This window comes from Zootoca vivipara, chromosome 13 (assembly GCF_965207765.1).
Source record: "Zootoca vivipara chromosome 13, rZooViv2.hap1.1, whole genome shotgun sequence".
Taxonomy (NCBI): domain Eukaryota; kingdom Metazoa; phylum Chordata; class Lepidosauria; order Squamata; family Lacertidae; genus Zootoca; species Zootoca vivipara.
In genome coordinates, this window is record NC_142596.1 from 11023906 (window position 1) to 11044147 (window position 20242).

General features: G+C 43.1%; 1 protein-coding gene across 1 annotated transcript in view; it reads left to right on the forward strand.

The window, feature by feature from the left end:
* Positions 1-20242, forward strand: part of MYO5C (myosin VC) — a 53774-nt gene that overhangs the window by 18175 nt on the left and 15357 nt on the right. Inside the window, exons 17-29 of the mRNA XM_035131388.3 lie at positions 163-249; positions 334-445; positions 655-866; positions 3652-3817; positions 4851-4997; positions 5694-5858; positions 10960-11053; positions 11801-11864; positions 13199-13379; positions 16490-16583; positions 17045-17108; positions 17200-17280; positions 19042-19222. Of these exons, the coding sequence (XP_034987279.3) occupies positions 163-249; positions 334-445; positions 655-866; positions 3652-3817; positions 4851-4997; positions 5694-5858; positions 10960-11053; positions 11801-11864; positions 13199-13379; positions 16490-16583; positions 17045-17108; positions 17200-17280; positions 19042-19222 (1648 nt within the window). The remainder of the gene's footprint in view (positions 1-162; positions 250-333; positions 446-654; positions 867-3651; positions 3818-4850; positions 4998-5693; positions 5859-10959; positions 11054-11800; positions 11865-13198; positions 13380-16489; positions 16584-17044; positions 17109-17199; positions 17281-19041; positions 19223-20242) is intronic.

Genomic DNA, 20242 nt, shown 5'->3' on the forward strand with positions numbered 1-20242 from the left:
ATAACTTACCCCTTGCTGGAATGGGGCTTTAAAAAATAATTATTACCACATTATGACATAGAAACTTCACTTTAAAATAACCCACCATGATATATATAGAAATAAAGGACTTAATCATTCATAAAAATGGCAGAAAATAACTGTTTTATTTGACTCCCATAGGTTTGATTCTAAAAGAGTGGTTCAGCAATTGCGAGCTTGTGGTGTTTTAGAAACAATTCGGATTAGTGCCCAAAGTTACCCATCTAGGTATGTAACAATCGCTGCGGGTTTCAGTGATTTTGATTTATATCAGTTTAATTCACTAGTCCACCTGCTATTTTTATTTTATAGGTGGACTTACATTGAGTTTTACAGCCGGTACAGAATTCTCATTACTCAGCACGAACTCTCTCTAACTGACAAGAAACAAATTTGCAAGATAGTTTTACAGCGGCTCATTCAGGTCAGAGATTTTGTAACAATCAGTTATCCAAGGTGACAGGCTTCCATTCATATTTAATCACACAGAATTCATTTGTCATCTGTAAATGAAAACACATTCTTGATCTCAATATTGTATTGTTCCTACATGACGGCTAGAATTAAACATTTGTCTCATGTTGCAATAGATTTGAAATATGTTTTAACAAAGCCTTTTTTTGTTTCTCCCAGGATCCAACCCAATACCAGTTTGGTAGAACAAAAATTTTCTTCAGAGCAGGGCAAGTTGCTTATCTGGAAAAATTACGGTCAGATAAGTTGAGGCAAGCATGTATTGTGATTCAGAAGAATACCCGAGGTTGGCTGCAGCGGAAGAAATTCCTCCATATCAGACAAGCAGCAGTTATAATACAGCAGTACTTCCGAGGACAGCGAACTGTACGGTAATTTCAGGGACTAACCTAGTCAGGGGTTTAAAGACCAACTAAGTTTTTATTTTTTATTTTATTTTTTGTATGAGCTTTCGTGTGCATGCACACTTCGTCAGATACACTGAAAAAGAAGTCACCAGACCCTTATATATATATACAGAGGGTGGTGGGTGTGGGTGGGAATGGGTGATGGGCTGATGGGAGTGGTAAACCTGGAGATGGCTGTTAACGACTGCTGATGACTGCAATTAGTCCTGGGGGGGGAGCAAGGGCTGAGGCGCTAAAGACAGCTTGATCATGCATAATGAGATAAGAATCCGATGTCTTTATTCATCCCAGGTGGCTCCATGGTTTTAAGCTTGTAGGTGCTACTGAAGGAATTTTTTTATTTTTATTTTGCTTCGACTCAGACCAACACGGCTACCTACCTGTAACTAGTCAGGGGTTTGTTTAATTTTTTTGCTGAAGAATGTAAATATGTGGAAGGACTGGGATAATGCCTGGGATTCATGTCCATCTATTTGTAGGAGAAGTCCTCATTTTCATATCTACAGATATGAAATCTAACAGAATGCTTCTAGAATACCGTAGGTTTCAGATGCATTCAGCTAGCTCAAAAAGGGTGCCTTGGCATCTTCTACATGGGAAGTGGGAACCGCTGTCCTGTTGGTGTGCTGAAGCAATAAGAATAATTTATTATTTATACCCCGCCCATCTGGCTGGGTTTCCCCAGCTACTCTGGGCGGTGCCCAACAGAATGTAAATAATAATAATAATAATAATAATAATAATAATAATAATAATAAAGTGATAAAACATCAAATATTAAAAATTCCCTAAACAGGGCTGCCTTCAGATATCTTCTAAAAGTCAGATAGTTGTTTATTTCCTTTCCATCTGATGGGCGGGTGTTCCACAGGGTGGGCACTACTACTGAGAAGGCCCTCTGCCTGGTTCCATGTAGCTTCACTTCTCACATTGAAGGAACCGCCAGGAGGCCCTCAGAGCTGGACCTCATTGTCCCGGCTGGATGATGGGGGTGGAGACGCTCCTTCAGGTATACTGGGCCAAGGCTGTTTAGGGCTTTAAAGGTCAGCACCAACACTTTGAATTGTGCTCAGAAACGTACTGGGGGCCAATGTAGGTCTTTCAGGACCAGTGTTATATGGTCTTGGTGGCCACTCCCAGTCACCAGTCTAGCTGCTGCATTCTGGGTTAGTTGTAGTTTCCGGGTCACCTTCAAAGGTAGCCCCACATAGAGGACATTGCAGTAGTCCAAGTGGGAGATAACTAGAGCATGCACCACTCTGGCGAGACAGTCTGCAGGCAGGTAGGGTCTCAGCCGGTGTACCAGATGGAGCTGGTAGACAGTTGCCCTAGACACAGAATTGACCCGTGCCTCCATGGACAGCTGTGAGTCCCAATGTTTGGTACTAGCAATGTTTCTCTAGGCCCACATGATCAACTGGTATAGTCATGGGGGCCAGTGTGTTTTCCAGACAGTAATTTGGGAGCCAGCCGTGTGTTTCATTGCAGAATCTGGCTCTGCAGTGAACTTGCTGCTATCCAGTAGCACCTTACTCCACCTAGTTGTGGAGCAGATTGAAGGAGTGCCCATCCTCAGGCCGGAGGGTTGGTCCTGAGGTTCTTTCAAGGGGGTGGAGCCTGGATGAAGCAGTCTGGAGACAGAGGAGTAAATGTCCTCAGTCTGCTCCCAACCTTGTTGCTCAGCTATCCATGGCCTTGCCGCTTTCCCCATGGTTTCCATCATTGACCCTAATGGTCTGACTCCATATAACACAGCTTCCTCTGTTCCTATGAAATCCTCCTGCAAAAGACTTTTCCTTTGCTACCAGGCTTGAGTTCAAGCCTGAGATACAACAGTACAATCTCCTTTAGCAGGTACAGATCAGGATGCGAAAGAGGAATCGGGAACACACTATGTGTGCTTTACAGACAATATTTGTCACCATAGGCTGCAAAGAAAAGGGCCCTAAACTTTTGGCTGCAAAGGAAGATTCAGTAGCACATTCCAGTGAGTTTCCAGTTCTTCTTCCTGTAAGCTGTGGCTTGAAGTTTTGACCAAAATGACCTGACAAGCCTGATTAAGCCCCCAAGCTGGATATCCCTCATTTCTGGTCTAGAACCATGAGGGCCAATTGGTGGTAAGTGGGTTGGATTCTGTCCCTGAAGGAGTTTTTATGTGGCCTCCTGTGACTCTACCATACATCTCATGCTGTGGTAAAAGGTTTGTCAACTGTTTCAGTCCAAAAAATTCTTTTTAAAGTGTTTTCAGGTAGTGAGAAATTGAGATATTCTACACTTTAAAGGAAGATCACCTTTGGGTTTTGCAGCTACATTTGCGCAATTCCATAGGCTCTCTCTGTGTGCACTGCCAAACTGGGGACGTGTGTGGTGCTTTTTCAGGCTCAGGGGAAGGTGTCTGTGAAGGCCCAAGATCCTAGGAGGTTCTGGGAGGTTCCTTTGGGAGTTCTTAGCCAACTGCCTCAGGCTTAATGGTCTCCCCATCTTCCACTGACGCAGCTCCAGCTCCTCATCTGGTGTCCCCACAGCCTCAGTCCCTGTGTCCAGATCACTGCTGAATACAGGGGTCATGACAATTGGTCCCTGAACTGTAGCTCGGTGTTGGCCACACTGATTGACAGTGGCTCATCAAGATTTTAGAAAGGAGGCATCGGGGATTGAACCTGTGACCTTCTTGTATGCTCTTACCAGTGTGTAGCTCCTACCACCAAGCAATGACACAAATACTAAGGGTGATTTAATTTCTCTTCAGACAAGCTATAACTGCAAGAGCCTTGAAAGAAGCATGGGCAGCTATCATCATCCAGAAGTACTGCCGGGGATATCTAGTACGTAGGCTTTGCCATCTTATCCGTGTGGCTGTTTTGACAATCCAAGCTTTTACTCGAGGCTTTCTGGCAAGGAGGAAATACAGAAAGGTACAAATAATTCACCAAATAATCTGAATATTAGTTTCCTGTTCAGTGAAGAAATAAATATCTATGTCTGATAGGGCTGCGTCTTTTATAACATGTATATTTCTTGAATTATTGGTGCAGAATTGCAGTATGAAGCCTTTCCTCAGCTTCACCGCCGTGAATTCTCAGTACTTTTATGTGTTGGTCAGAGAAACTCCAACACAAGTAACCAAATTAGCATGCTATACCGTGATGGCTAAGAGCGTTAGCTGTGAACCAGGAAGTCCCCAGTTCAAATTGCACCTCCCATAGAAAACAATGGTCTCCCCAACTCAGCCTCCCAGTTAGCATATGGGAATAATAGTAAATAATAGTAATATTGACCTACATTCTAATTATAGAGCTTTTGTAAGAATTACCAAGATAATGTATGTCGAAGCACTTTGAACCTCATGGAACCCTGTATAACAGTGCCATAATTAATATGCATAGCCTTCTTTATGGGGTGTGTGTGTGATGAACTAGTGAGCCAGAGTTCTACTACAGTGACACATGGTCTGTGCTTTTACACCACCATGTGCCATGTGAGAAGCAGGTGAGGAAGTAGCAGTTTGGAATTCTAAGCTGTGTTTGGCCAGTAGGGTTGTGGCATCTTCGTTGTTCACCGTACAGAGGCTGCTTGAGGATTTCGTACATTCGTACATTCTGGTTATACAGTGGTACTGTGGTAGTCGAACGCCTTAGTTGTCTAACAAATTGGCTCCCGAATGTCACAAACCCAGAAGTGAGTGTTCCGGTTTGCAAACGTTTTTGGAAGTCGAACGTCCAATGCGGCTTCCGAAGCTCCTGCAGCCAATCGGAAGCCACGTGTTGGTTTTTGAACCGTTTCGTGAGATGAACGGACTCCTGGAAAGGATTAAATTCAAGAACCAGGGTATGACTGTATCTGCTTGACTACACTTTGCTGAAGTCTTCAGTGCATATTTGTCAAGTGATAAGAAATTCCCTGAGCAATTTTTAAACTACTAGCCGGTCTCTCTAATTTCTTATAAAGATGGTTGAAGAACAGAAGGCTGTGGTACTCCAAAAATATGCTCGAGCCTGGCTTGCTAGACGCAGATTCCAGAGCATTCGCCGTTTTGTATTGAACATCCAACTTTCATATAGGGTACAGCGGCTGCAGAAAAAACTAGAAGACCAGGTAATTAAAAGTGTTTATTAAAGTTTTGCATAAATTTCATGTGCATTTTAATCAAATAAAAAGTTTCATCACCTAAACTACCAATTGATGATTGATCCTGTGGGCAGAATATTTCATTCTTTTAATTTGGCCACCCCTATCCATTGTGACCATCTTCTGATGCTCTGTTCTGGGTGCCCCCTACCATCAGAGGTTAGGCAGGGGGCAATGGGGGGCAAGGCCTTTTAGGTGATAGTTACCTGCCCTACAAATATTCATATATTCTGCCAATAATATCGCCATCTTGGTGTCTAATGAAAATAGCTTTATTTGCCAGACCATTTGATTGCTGGTGTGTGTCTTTTGGTTGTTGTTTTTTGTTGTTGTTGTTTTGCTGCTTCTGTCTGTTTTAAGGACATTCCTTGAGGACATTCCTGTCATTTTTTTGGGTGGGGGGTAGATCTTTTGGATTTCAATTTTGAATGGGGCATGTTTATTTTACCAGTGGTAAAACAAAGCAACTACTCTAGGGCTGTATCTAGTGTAAGAGCTATCCTGCTTGAAGATTGCAGGATCCCTTGTTTTCCATTGCACATCAATTTCTGCCAGCACAACAAGTGTACCGCTAAGTGACTTTAACTTAACTTACCTCTGCTAAGTTGCTTACAGCCCTGTAATACTTTGCCTCCTCCAATGCTGATTTTATATTTATTTTAGAATAAGGAGAATAATGTTCTGTTGGAAAGATTGACCACTCTAGCCTCAAATCACTCCAGTGGTATAGAAACAATTCAGAAGCTTCAGTTGGATCTTGAAAAATTAACTGCGCAAAAGAAAATGTCGGAAGAAAAAGAGATGAAGCATAGAGAAGACTACAAACAGGTTACTCTTTATGGGGCTTAGAGTGGTTGTGTTTGCATGTAATGCTAAATCAGAGCTGTGGAACCTTCTGCCTGTGGGCCAAATCTGGTCTACAAGGTTGTTTTCCCAAAGCACAACCACCTGCACCTAACGCCTTAAGTTTGCTAGGGAGAACTTGATCGTGTAGCCAATCCCTACAAAAAGCAGTTTTTGCTGATGCTATGCTTGGTGCTTGGGAAGCACTGAGCACAGTGTTTGCAAAGCACTTTGTGCAGCACTTCCTCAATGCCCAGCAGCCAGCTGGTTGTCAGGTGTTTAGGAACTGTTATGTAAAGCGCTTTGCATGCCCTGTGCTCAGTGCTTCCCAAGCTCCAAGCCAGGCTACCTCAACCTCGGCCCTCCAGATGTTTTGAGACTACAGTTCCCATCATCCCTTACCACTGGTCCTGCTAGCTACGGATCATGGGAGTTGTAGGCCAAAAACATCTGGAGGGCTAAGGTTGAGGAAGCCTGCTCCAAGCATAGGGCTGGCAAAGAGTATGAACCACAAACTGTGCTAGCTTCAAATGAGCCACCTTCAACCAATTAGTTAATGAATGTTAAACACCTGGTTTAACTAGAGTTTGTGGTCGGCCACAAGTTTTGATTCATTCACAATATCATGCTGAGATTAAGGGAAAGTGAAACTAAATGCTGCTGAACTCCTCTCAGCTGCGTGGGGGAAAGAAAGGGTATGAAAGTCTAAATTTGCTCAGGGTTGCTCCAGCTTGAACCATAGATTCATAGAGTTGGAACAGAACCAGAGGATCATCTCGTCCAACCCCTTGCAATGCAGGAGTTAGGGTTGCCAGGCTCAATAGAGGACAGACTTCTGTGCCTTTAATTGCTCTGTTCTCCTTTGAGTCTGGAAACCTTAAAGAGAAACCAGCAGACCCTTTGCTTGGAAATTAAACAAAGGGTCTGCTAGTTTCTCTTTAAGATTTCCAGACTCAAAAGAGAACAGCACAGAAGTCCTGTCCTCTATTGAGTCTGGCAACCCTAGCAGGATTACAGGTAGGTAGCCGTGTTGGTCTGGATCGAAGTAAAATAAAAAAATTCCTTCAGTAGCACCTTAAAGACCAACTAAGTTTTTATTTTGGTATGAGCTTTCGTGTGCATGCACACTTCTTCAGATACAGTGAAATGGAAGTTTCCAGGCACTTATGTAGAGAAGGGGTGGGGAGGGGTGGGGATGGGGAGGGGGGATCACTCAGAAGGGTGGTGGAAATGGGTGATTGACTGACTGATAGCTGTTGATGACCGCAAACGACTGCAAATGGTTTTGCATGAAAAAGCAAGGGTTGAGATGGCTGAAGATCGCTTATCATGTATAATGAGATAAGAACCCGATATCTCTGTTCAAACCAGGTCCCTCCATGGTTTTGAGCTTGGTGATAAGTTGCAATTCAGCAACTTCTCTTTCCAGTCTATTTCTGAAATTCTTTTGTAGTAAGACAGCTACTTTGAGATCTTGTATAGAATGTCCTGGGAGATTGAAGTGTTCTCCTACTGGTTTTTCTGTCTTCTGGTTCCTGATGTCAGATTTATGTCCATTTATCCTTTGGCGTAGGGTTTGGCCTGTTTGTCCAATATAGAGAGCTGAAGGGCACTGTTGGCATTTGATGGCATACACAATGTTAGAGGATGAGCAATTAAATAGTCCTGAGATGGTATGTTGGATGTTGTTGGGGCCAGTAATGGTGTTGTCTGGGTGTATGTGGCAGCAAAGTTGGCATCTGGGTTTATTGCAGGCTCTGGTACCAGTGTCCATGTTAAGTCTGGTGGTTGTATTATTGTGGGTGAGGAGTTGTTTAAGATTGGGTGGCTGTCTGTAGGCAATGAAAGGTCTTCCTCCCAGAGCTTGAGAAAGGGAGCGGTCATTGTCCAGGAGAGGCTGTAGATCTCTGATGATGCGTTGTACTGTTTTAGCTTGGGAGCTGTATGTGATGACTAGTGGTGTTCTGTTATTTTCTTTTTTGGGTCTGTCTTGCAGCAGGTTCTCTCTAGGTATCCGTCTGGCTCTGTTGATCTGTTGTTTAACTTCATCAGGTGGATATTTTAGTTCTAAAAAGGTTTGCTGTAGATCTCTTAGGTGAGATTCTCTGTCTGTAGAGTTGGAACAGATGCGGTTGTAACGTAAGGCCTGGCTGTATACGATGGATTGTTTGGTATGTTTGGGATGGTAGCTAGAAGCATGTAGATATGTTTGTCGGTCAGTTGGTTTTCTGTATAAGGTGGTGTCTATACGTCCATCCTGTATTTTTATAGTAGTGTCCAAAAAATGTATTTCTTGCATAGATTGGTTCATTGTTAGGTTGATGGTGGGGTGAAAGTCATTGAATGTCTGGTGGAAGGTTTCCAGGGTCTGTTGTCCATGTGTCCAGATAATAAAAATATCGTCAATGTATCGCAGGTACAGGAGAGGTTTGAGTGGGTAGGAGTTAAGGAAACGTTGTTCTAAATCTGCCATGAAGATGTTGGCATACTGTGGGGCCATGCGGGTGCCCATGGCTGTGCCGCTGATCTGGAGGAACAGGTCATCACCAAATTTGAAGTGGTTGTGGGTAAGGACAAAGTGGCAGAGTTTGGTAGCAAAGTCCGCTGTGGTTTTATCTGAAATGGTGTTCCTTATGGCTTGTAAACCATCATTGTGTGGGATGTTGGTATATAGAGATTCCACATCCATAGTGGCTAGTATAGTATTGTTAGGAAGATTGTTCAAATATTGTATTTTCCTCAGAAAATCTGTGGTGTCACGTACATAGCTGGGAGCACTGATAGCATATGGTTTCAGAACAGAGTCCATATAGCCGGAAACACCCACTGTAATGGTGCCAATACCTGAGATGATGGGGCGTCCTGGGTTTCCTGGTTTGTGTATTTTGGGTAGAAGATAGAAAGTTCCTGGCCGAGGTTCCGCTGGAAACACACCAGCGGAACCTCGGCCAGGAACTTTCTATCTTCTACCCAAAATACACAAACCAGGAAACCCAGGACGCCCCATCATCTCAGGTATTGGCACCATTACAGTGGGTGTTTCCGGCTATATGGACTCTGTTCTGAAACCATATGCTATCAGTGCTCCCAGCTATGTACGTGACACCACAGATTTTCTGAGGAAAATACAATATTTGAACAATCTTCCTAACAATACTATACTAGCCACTATGGATGTGGAATCTCTATATACCAACATCCCACACAATGATGGTTTACAAGCCATAAGGAACACCATTTCAGATAAAACCACAGCGGACTTTGCTACCAAACTCTGCCACTTTGTCCTTACCCACAACCACTTCAAATTTGGTGATGACCTGTTCCTCCAGATCAGCGGCACAGCCATGGGCACCCGCATGGCCCCACAGTATGCCAACATCTTCATGGCAGATTTAGAACAACGTTTCCTTAACTCCTACCCACTCAAACCTCTCCTGTACCTGCGATACATTGACGATATTTTTATTATCTGGACACATGGACAACAGACCCTGGAAACCTTCCACCAGACATTCAATGACTTTCACCCCACCATCAACCTAACAATGAACCAATCTATGCAAGAAATACATTTTTTGGACACTACTATAAAAATACAGGATGGACGTATAGACACCACCTTATACAGAAAACCAACTGACCGACAAACATATCTACATGCTTCTAGCTACCATCCCAAACATACCAAACAATCCATCGTATACAGCCAGGCCTTACGTTACAACCGCATCTGTTCCAACTCTACAGACAGAGAATCTCACCTAAGAGATCTACAGCAAACCTTTTTAGAACTAAAATATCCACCTGATGAAGTTAAACAACAGATCAACAGAGCCAGACGGATACCTAGAGAGAACCTGCTGCAAGACAGACCCAAAAAAGAAAATAACAGAACACCACTAGTCATCACATACAGCTCCCAAGCTAAAACAGTACAACGCATCATCAGAGATCTACAGCCTCTCCTGGACAATGACCGCTCCCTTTCTCAAGCTCTGGGAGGAAGACCTTTCATTGCCTACAGACAGCCACCCAATCTTAAACAACTCCTCACCCACAATAATACAACCACCAGACTTAACATGGACACTGGTACCAGAGCCTGCAATAAACCCAGATGCCAACTTTGCTGCCACATACACCCAGACAACACCATTACTGGCCCCAACAACATCCAACATACCATCTCAGGACTATTTAATTGCTCATCCTCTAACATTGTGTATGCCATCAAATGCCAACAGTGCCCTTCAGCTCTCTATATTGGACAAACAGGCCAAACCCTACGCCAAAGGATAAATGGACATAAATCTGACATCAGGAACCAGAAGACAGAAAAACCAGTAGGAGAACACTTCAATCTCCCAGGACATTCTATACAAGATCTCAAAGTAGCTGTCTTACTACAAAAGAATTTCAGAAATAGACTGGAAAGAGAAGTTGCTGAATTGCAACTTATCACCAAGCTCAAAACCATGGAGGGACCTGGTTTGAACAGAGATATCGGGTTCTTATCTCATTATACATGATAAGCGATCTTCAGCCATCTCAACCCTTGCTTTTTCATGCAAAACCATTTGCAGTCGTTTGCGGTCATCAACAGCTATCAGTCAGTCAATCACCCATTTCCACCACCCTTCTGAGTGATCCCCCCTCCCCATCCCCACCCCTCCCCACCCCTTCTCTACATAAGTGCCTGGAAACTTCCATTTCACTGTATCTGAAGAAGTGTGCATGCACACGAAAGCTCATACCAAAATAAAAACTTAGTTGGTCTTTAAGGTGCTACTGAAGGAATTTTTTTATTTAACCCTAGCAGGAGTACACAGCTGTCCCATATGGGGATCGAACCTGAAACCTTGGTGTTATCAGCACCATGCTCCTGCAGGAAGTTTAGCGCTACACGTGAACTTCACCAGTAAAGTAGCATCTCAAGAATTACTGTGACAACAAGCAGGGCTGGGGTTTGGAATGATGGTGTGCTTTGGAGTAATCATGCATTAACTGAAATCCGTGAGGTCTCTAAAGGATAGGGTATGTGTTTTTTAACACCTTTTGTCCTGCCGTCACCTTTGCCTTGCAGAATGTGTCAAAACTTGAAAACCATAATTTAGAGCTGCAGGAGCAGAAGAAGCAACTAGAAAAGGAACTTAAAGAGAAGGATGAGGAAATGAAAGGTGAAGTGATTCAGATCACATCCATTAATTTCGTTAGCTTCATTGTGGCAAGCAGAAAAGGAACACTAAAATATTGCCCCTGAGGAAGGCATGCTGTCACTTTCATGTTTTCAATTCAACTGGGTTCTGCTCCTTTTGGAACATTTCTTGTGCCTCAGATTTGTGGTGCGTCTTCCAACCGATGAACCAGAGGGACAAAGAGTGACCTTCCATTGATGAACAAAATGTGGCAAGAGGGCAGTAGAATTTGCTGTGCCCCCAAATAAACACTGGTGCATTGAATCCTGCCCAACTAATTAATAATAATAGCCAGCCATTACAGACTTGGACTGTGGTCACAATCCACCACAGAGTTCTCTTGAGCAAGCCTATTGAAAGGAATGGGAGCTATACAATATAATTTCCAGATAGACTGTACCCCATGATATTATACTACCTTTTAGGGCTTTGTGCCAAAGTTGCTGGCAGATACACCAGTCAAGATCCTCAGGATCTGGATGTTTATTTCACTTATCATTTGCAATATGGTGCCTAACCTGAAAATTAAGTTTACAGTAAGCAGCATTTTGGCTTCTCAAACCTTGCATGACATCTGTCCTATCATGTTGATTTCCGTGCAAAATTATTTACAGTTAGAACTCTCTAAAATTTTGCTTATTAGTCTCTAACTTGTGTGTGTGTTTTATGATGATTTTATGGTTTTATTTTGCATACATTTTTTTTAAAAAAACAAACATCTCTCTGCAGAGAAAATGGATGACCTGACAAGACAGCTCTTCGCCGACGTTCAGAAAGGAGAAAGGCAGCGGATGTATGAAATGTTAACTTGTGACTTTAAAGTGCCGTTTTCTTATATTTCTGATTTTGCTTGAGCTGTAAAGGAATTAAGTATTTATTCATTTATAAACCCATATAATAAACAGATGGCTGTATTCAGCTAAGTTCTAATCAGAGTTGGCCTACTGAAATTACTGGATCTAAATTAGCCCATTAATTTCAGTGTATTTGCTCTTGAACCTGACAAGGGATATAACCCAAAGAATCTAGATGACTTGGATCCTAATGGAAGCTTTTGCAAGGTGTTTTCCTATGCTCTGGGTCCCTGGAAAAGCATCTCTAAAAGAGCTGGGGACTCCCTTAACTAGGGTCGAATGGGGTGTTGCTGGCAGAGGGTTGAATCACTAATAATAATAATAATAATAATAATAATAATAATAATTTATTTGTACTCCTCCCATCTGGCTGGGTTTCCCCAGCCACTCTGGGCAGCTCCCAACAGAATATTAAAAACACGACAAAACATCAACCATTAAAAACTTCCCTAAACAGGGCTGCCTTCAGATGTCTTCTAAAAGTCACATAGTTGTTTATATTTCCTTGACATCTGATGGGAGGGGGTTCCACAGGGCGGCCGCCACTACCGAGAAGGCCCTCTGCCTGGTCCCTGTAACTTCGCTTCTCGCAGTGAGGGAACCGCCAGAAGGCCCTCGGAGCTGGACCTCAGTGTCCGGGCTGAACGATGGGGGGTGGAGATGCTCCTTCAGGTATACTGGGCCAAGGCTGTTTAGGGCTTTAAAGGTCAGCACCAACACTTGGAATTGTACTCAGAAACGTACTGGGGGCCATCGTAGGTCTTTCAGGACCGGTGTTACATGGTCTCGGTGGCCACTCCCAGTCACCAGTCTTGCTGCCTCATTCTGGATTAGTTGTAGTTTCTGGGTCACCTTCAAAGGTAGCCCCACGTAGAGCACATTGCAGTAGTCCAAGTGGGAGACAACTAGAGCATGCACCACTCTGGTGAGACCGTCTGCAGGCAGGTAGGGTTTATAGATGGTACATCTACCTAATTTTGGAATATTCCATTCCCTACCTGCATTGCATCCCATGGTATTCAGGAAGGGTTCCCATGTTATTCAATAAGCTATTTGGGAGGCAGGGGAGTTGGGAAGGTTTATGGCTAGGCTGTGGATATGTGTATGCACCTCTTTCTGTATGCCATGTCGTCTCTGTGTATTTGATTGCATAAAACAACTGACTTGTCTCTTTATTCATATGCTGTTATTTATAATATATATCCTGGCAATTTGTTTGTACTTAGAGATATGTGGCCTTTTCTGTTGTTGTTGTTGTTGTTAATCTTCGCAGGATGCTTGAGAAGAACTTCCAGAGCCAGAAAGAAGACTATGAAGAGAAGATGGAGTCACTCAAGGCAGAAATAAAGTTTCTCAAAGATGAAAATGATCAGCTGCAAAAGAAAGCCAGGGAAAAACAGCAAATTGAAGAAGGCTTAAAAATGGAAGTAGAAGAACTTTCAAACCAAGCAAAGGTATGGTAACAGACCAGTATTAATTGAACACTCATGTGTTTGCGGGGGGGGGGTCTTTCCTACATAGAGAATGACATTTTTGCTGAGCTAAGCTACGGTTTGACTTATGGTTGTATCCGAACCTGGGCTCTTGGTTTGTTTTGCTCCAGACAAACCACAAGCTGTAGTCAATTTTGTTCTTGGCTTATCAATCATTTTTCTTGTGAATTTGTTGTTTAGTCGTTTAGTCGTGTCCGACTCTTCGTGACCCCATGGACCATAGCACGCCAGGCACTCCTGTCTTTCACTGCCTCCCGCAGTTTGGTCAAACTCATGTTCGTAGCTTTGAGAACACTGTCCAACCATCTTGTCCTCTGTCGTCCCCTTCTCCTAGTGCCCTCAATCTTTCCCAACATCAGGGTCTTTTCCAAGGATTCTTCTCTTCTCATGAGGTGGCCAAAGTATTGGAGCCTCAGCTTCACGATCTGTCCTTCCAGGGAGCACTCAGGGCTGATTTCCTTAAGAATGGAGAGGTTTGATCTTCTTGCAGTCCATGGGACTCTCAAGAGTCTCCTCCAGCACCATAATTCAAAAGCATCAATTCTTCGGCGATCAGCCTGCTTTATGGTCCAGCTCTCACTTCCATACATCACTACTGGGGAAACCATAGCTTTAACTATACAGACCTTTGTCGGCAAGGTGATGTCTCTGCTTTTTAAGATGCTGTCTAGGTTTGTCATTGCTTTTCTCCCAAGAAGCAGGCGTCTTTTAATTTCGTGACTGCTGTCACCATCTGCAGTGATCAAGGAGCCCAAGAAAGTAAAATCTCTCACTGCCTCCATTTCTTCCCCTTCTATTTGCCAGGAGGTGATGGGACCAGTGGCCATGATCTTGGTTTTTTTGATGTTGAGCTTCAGACCATATTTTGCGCTCTCCTCTTTCACCCTCATTAAAAGGTTCTTTAATTCCTCCTCGCTTTCTGCCATCAAGGTTGTGTCATCTGCATATCTGAGGTTGTTGATATTTCTTCCGGCAATCTTAATTCCGGCTTGGGATTCATCTAGTCCAGCCTTTCGCATGATGAATTCTGCATATAAGTTAAATAAGCAGGGAGACAATATACAACCTTGTCGTACTCCTTTCCCAATTTTGAACCAATCAGTTGTTCCATATCCAGTTCTAACCGTAGCTTCTTGTCCCACATAGAGATTTCTCAGGAGACAGATGAGGTGATCAGGCACTCCCATTTCTTTAAGAACTTGCCAAAGTTTGCTGTGGTCGACACAGTCAAAGGCTTTTGCATAGTCAATGAAGCAGAAGTAGACGTTTTTCTGGAACTCTCTAGCTTTCTCCATAATCCAGCGCATGTTTGCTATTTGGTCTCTGGTTCCTCTGCCCTTTCGAAATCCAGCTTGCGCTTCTGGGAGTTCTCGGTCCACATACTGCCTAAGCCTGCCTTGTAGAATTTTAAGCATAACCTTGCTAGCGTGTGAAATGAGCGCAATTGTGCGGTAGTTGGAGCATTCTTTGGCACTGCCCTTCTTTGGAATTGGGATGTAGACTGATCTTCTCCAATCCTCTGGCCATTGCTGAGTTTTCCAAACTTGCTGGCATATTGGGTGTAGCACCTTAACAGCATCATCTTTTAAAATTTTAAATAGTTCAGCTGGAATATCATCACTTCCACTGGCCTTGTTATTAGCAGTGCTTTCTAAGGCCCATTTGACTTCACTCTCCAAGATGTCTGGCTCAAGGTCAGCAACCACACTACCTGGGGTGTACGAGACCTCCATATCTTTCTGGTATAATTCCTCTGTGTATTCCTGCCACCTCTTCTTGATGTCTTCTGCTTCTGTTAGGTCCTTACCACTTTTGTCCTTGATTATGGTAATCTTTGTACGAAATGTTCCTTTCATATCTCCAATTTTCTTGAACAGATCTCTGGTTTTCCCCATTCTATTGTTTTCCTCTATTTCTTTGCATTGCTCATTTAAGAAGACCCCCTTGTCTCTCCTTGCTGTTTTTTTGAAATCTGCATTCAGTTTCCTGTATCTTTCCCTATCTCCCTTGCATTTTGCTTGCCTCCTCTCCTCCGCTATTTGTAAGGCCTCGTTGGACAGCCATTTTGCTTTCTTGCATTTCCTTTTCCTTGGGATGGTTTTCGTTGCTGCCTCCTGTATAATGTTACGAGCCTCCACCAATAGTTCTTCAGGCACTCTGTCCACCAAATCTAAATCCTTAAACCTGTTCCTCACTTCCACTGTGTATTCATAAGGGATTTGATTCAGATTGTATCTTACTGGCCCAGTGGTTTTTCCTACTTTCTTCAGTTTAAGCTGGAATTTTGCTATAAGAAGCTGATGATCTGAGTTACAGTCAGCTCCAGGTCTTGTTTTTGCTGACTGTATAGAGCTTCTCCATCTTTGGCTGCAGAGAATATAATCAATCTGATTTCGATGCTGCCCATTTGGTGATATCCATGTGTAGAGTCGTCTCTTGTGTTGTTGGAAGAGAGTGTTTGTGATGACCAGCTTGTTCTCTTGACAGAACTCTATTAGCCTTTGCCCTGCTTCATTTTGAACTCCAAGGCCAAACTTGCCAGTTGTTCCTTTTATCTCTTGATTCCCTACTTTAGCATTCCAATCCCCTGTAATGAGAAGAACATCCTTCTTTGGTGTCATTTCTAGAAGGTGTTGTAGGTCTTCATAGAATTGGTCAATTTCACTTTCTTCAGCACCGGTAGTTGGTGCATAAACTTGGATTACCGTGATGTTAAAAGGTCTGCCTTGGATTCGTATCGAGATCATTCTGTCATTTTTGAGATTGCATCCCATTACAGCTTTTGCCACTCTTTTGTTGACTATGAGGGCCACTCCATTTCTACTACAGGATTCTTGCCCACAGTAGTAGATATGATAGTCACCCGAACTGAATTCGCCCATTCCCTTCCATTTTAGTTCACTGATGCCCAGGATGTACCTGCTGGTTTATCACTTAGCCATGATTTGACTGTGCAAACTGGGTCATAGATGTCAATTAGGCATGCTCTAGACTGCAGCCTTGTCTTATTTCTGTCATTTACTTTGCCCCATTGGATTGTGCCTCATTTTGTAAATGTTTAATGAACTTAGACAATCCCTGAACTGCATAAAGAAATTGAACTGATTCAGACTCAGAAATTGGATGTGGAGAAGCAACTACAGTGCCAAAAGCGTGAAATGAGAGGTAATCTGAAAACATTTCTCATTCAAATGGGTTAAATATATGGGAGATCCATGGGCCTGATTCATGCATTCTTCCATTTATTCAAGTTTAGACACTGGCTGTTCCTTAATATGAAGCAGGCTTAGAGACTCCCCCCTCTCCTTTGTTACCTTTAAAGGGAGATCTAGCTTTAAATCCTTATTTTCTTTGGTGAAAACTGATACTTTTCAATGCTGTTTTCGGCATCTCTTTAAGAGTGGGAAACAAGCCGAGTCCTTTTGTGGTACCTGTCATCTTTTTGACACAGATCATGTCTTGAGTGGCTGCCAGGCCATCAGAACAGAGTTAGTTTGGTTCTGCATCAGTTTAAACCTATTGATGCTGCAAAATGAGTTCTTGCAGTGAAATGGTAAATACAGTCTATACAACCTCTCTGCTGAAGTGGAATCTCAGTGTTCATATTACTTTTTATTTATTCCTAGACAAGTTGTCAGACATTACAATGCAACTCCGTGAGAGCTATGACTTCGCAGATGTTAGGAGCAGGTACAGATATAGTCTACATGGGCTTTGAAATTTCTTTTCCTAAATCACATGCTTGCCTGAGATTATTCCTTCCATTTTTGCTTCGTAACAGATTGTCCACTGAAGATCTGGAGCATTTAAATGAAGATGGGGAGCTTTGGTTTGCTTATGAAGGTCTGAAAAAAGCCACAAGGTTAGCTTTATTACCTGTTGTTTGCAAATGGTTTTGATTTGAAGGTGCCCCCCAGTCCAGAAAACAAGCTCAGCCTGTATTCTTGCACTATTAAATCGTCTGGCACCCAGGTAAGGACTCCCAATTTAGTAATTGAAATTCAACTAATTCAAGTATTTAGTAATTCAAAATATTTAGTCATCTCTCACATCTGCTAACTCTAGGATTATGGATGCCTTTGCACCCACAAACTCTGGGGCCCAAACGTGTAACACTATAAATATAGAGGGCTCGAACTTCTGTTTCTAAAGAGTCATAACATTAAGACTTGGAAAGTAATCTTTCCTTGAACTTGGTGAGCTGCTGGTTAGAGTAGACCAGGGGTCAGCAAACTTTTTCAGCAGGGGGCCGGTCGACTGTCCCTCAGACCTTGTGGGGGGCCGGACTATATTTTGAAAAAAAAACATGAACGAATTCTTATGCCCCACAAATAACCCAGAGATGCATTTTAAATAAAAGCAGGGCCGGCTCTAGGGGTAGGCTGGGTGGCGTGGGGGCAGTGGAGCGATCTCCGCGCCATGGCGCCCAACATGCTTGAGACGGCCCTGAATAAAAGGACACATTCTACTCATGTAAAAACATGCTGATTCCTGGACTGTCCGCGGGCCGGATTTAGAAGGCGATTGGGCCACATCCGGCCCCCGGGGCCTTAGTTTGGGGACCCCTGGAGTAGACAGTACCAGTGTAGATATACTAATGGCCTCCTGAGAGGTACTTGGCAGAAGGCACTTTCATGTGCTGTTCATGCAGGTAAAAGGTAAAGGACCCCTGGATGGATAAGTCCAGTCAAAGGCAACTATGGGGTTGTGGCGCTCATCTCGCTTTCAGGCCGAGGGAGCAGGCGTTTGTCCACAGACAGCTTTCCGGGTCATGTGGCCAGCAGGACTAAACCGCTTCTGGCACAACAGGACACAGTGACGGAAACCAGAGCGCATGGAAATGCCGTTTACCTTCCCGCCAAAGCAGTTCCTATTTATCTACTCGCACTGGCATGCTTTTGAACTGCTAGGTTGGCAGGAGCTGGGACAGAGCAACGGGAGCTCACCCCGTCATGGGGATTCAAACCACCAACCTTCTGATCGACAAGCCCAAGAGGCTCAGTGGTTTAGACCACAGTGCCACCCGTGTCCCTGCTGTTCATGCAATGGTGTTCTGATGGTAGAAAAGGGGGGGGGATACAAAGTTTATTGTAGTCCTGTTTTGTGATATATGTTCAAAAATGACTTTTATTTATCACCAAAATGACTTAGTTTGAAACATTTCATTTCAACAGTTCACATGTAAATAGACTGGATTCACTGTTTTATCTCACCTTCCCACTTTTTAAGATAGTGTATATTCAGCCTACGTACATTAGGGTTTTGGTGCAATTGTCTTGTCTTAAACCCTTTCCAACCAACTGACCTTTGAGGAAAATAAAAAAGGGGGGGCGGGAGAAAAGGGGTCATTTCATATTGAGAAACCACCCGAATGGTGCCTAATGCAGCTTTAGAGAATGTAATTTAAATTTCAGCATTTTTAGCCAGATCAAGTTTTTTTTCTAATAGTATAGCATTTTAAACTTTTTTGTAGTATGGTTGCTGATGTTCCTTCTGTCTATGTGAATTGCAGTGAATGTGCTTTATTTTTTTATGTTACATGGTTCTTGGTCTTAACAGGATCTTGTGTCAAGGATCTTGTACTGTTTATTTTATTGTTTATGTGTTTCCATTCTCTCAACAGAGTATTGGAAAGCCATTTCCAGTCTCAGAAAGAGAACTATGAAAGGGAGATAGATGGTCTCAATTCTAAAACGGAACATCTTAGTCAAGAAATAAACCATTTGCAGAAACTGTTCAGGGAGGAAAATGACCTCAATGACAGTATCCGGCTCCAAGTTACCCGACTAACCTCGGAAAATATGGTGAGGACTGAATATTATTGAACTTAAAAACATATTCTAGTAGCAAGCTTCTGAATATAAATAGCGATCCTGTTAAGCAAAAGCAGCTACTGCGGAACATAATTATGAAGAATCCATCCTCAATGGAGATACAAATTGCACATAAGCAAAGAATTGTAGAGTTGGAAGGGATCCTGAGGATCATCTAGTCCAGTGTTTCTCAACCTTTTTTGGGCCACGGCACACTTGTTCCGTGCAAAAAATCATGAGGCACACCACCATTAAAAAAGTTAAAAAATTTAACTCTGTGCCGCCCTATATTATAATTATGACTGTAAGAAACACTTGCCAAATATTGCTTTCCGGTGGGTTAGCATTGTCTATTGGCGGCCGCCAGGCTCGTTTGCACTGAGCTTTGGGAAAGAGGAGGATAAATGTTGCTTTCCGGCGGGTCAGTGTAGTGTATTGGCGGCCGCCAGGCACGTGACAATGCAAATCGCCCTTCTCGTCGCCGCACGTCGCCGCACACCAGCCAGCGTCTCGCGGCACACTAGTGTGCCGCGGAACAGCGGTTGAGAAACACTGATCTAGTCCAACCCCCTGCAATGCAGGAATATTCAGCTGTACCATATGGGGATTGAACCTGCAACCTTGGCATTATCAGCACCAGGCTCTAACCAACAGCTATCCAGGCATTTGCAGCCTGGGACCAGAGAAGAAAATAAATATTCAAAAAACTATTCAAAAAAATTAAGCCGAATGTGCCTATTTGATCTTGGTCTTATCACCTTTTATTTCCTTTTGGGTCCAAGTAATTCAACAATACTGTTTATTTGTCCAACAGAGACCACTGAGCAACTAATAAGCTATAGTCCTGTCTCAAAGGTTTTGTTTGAACTGACACACATCTATTGCAGAGGAGATAAGCAATATAAGTCATGCTATCTTTTGTCTGAATGAGGGCATAGGTAGGTGCTTGTAGGTTTAACCTCATAGGAGACTGATCAACAACAGATGAGGAGGAAAATAAGAGACCCACAG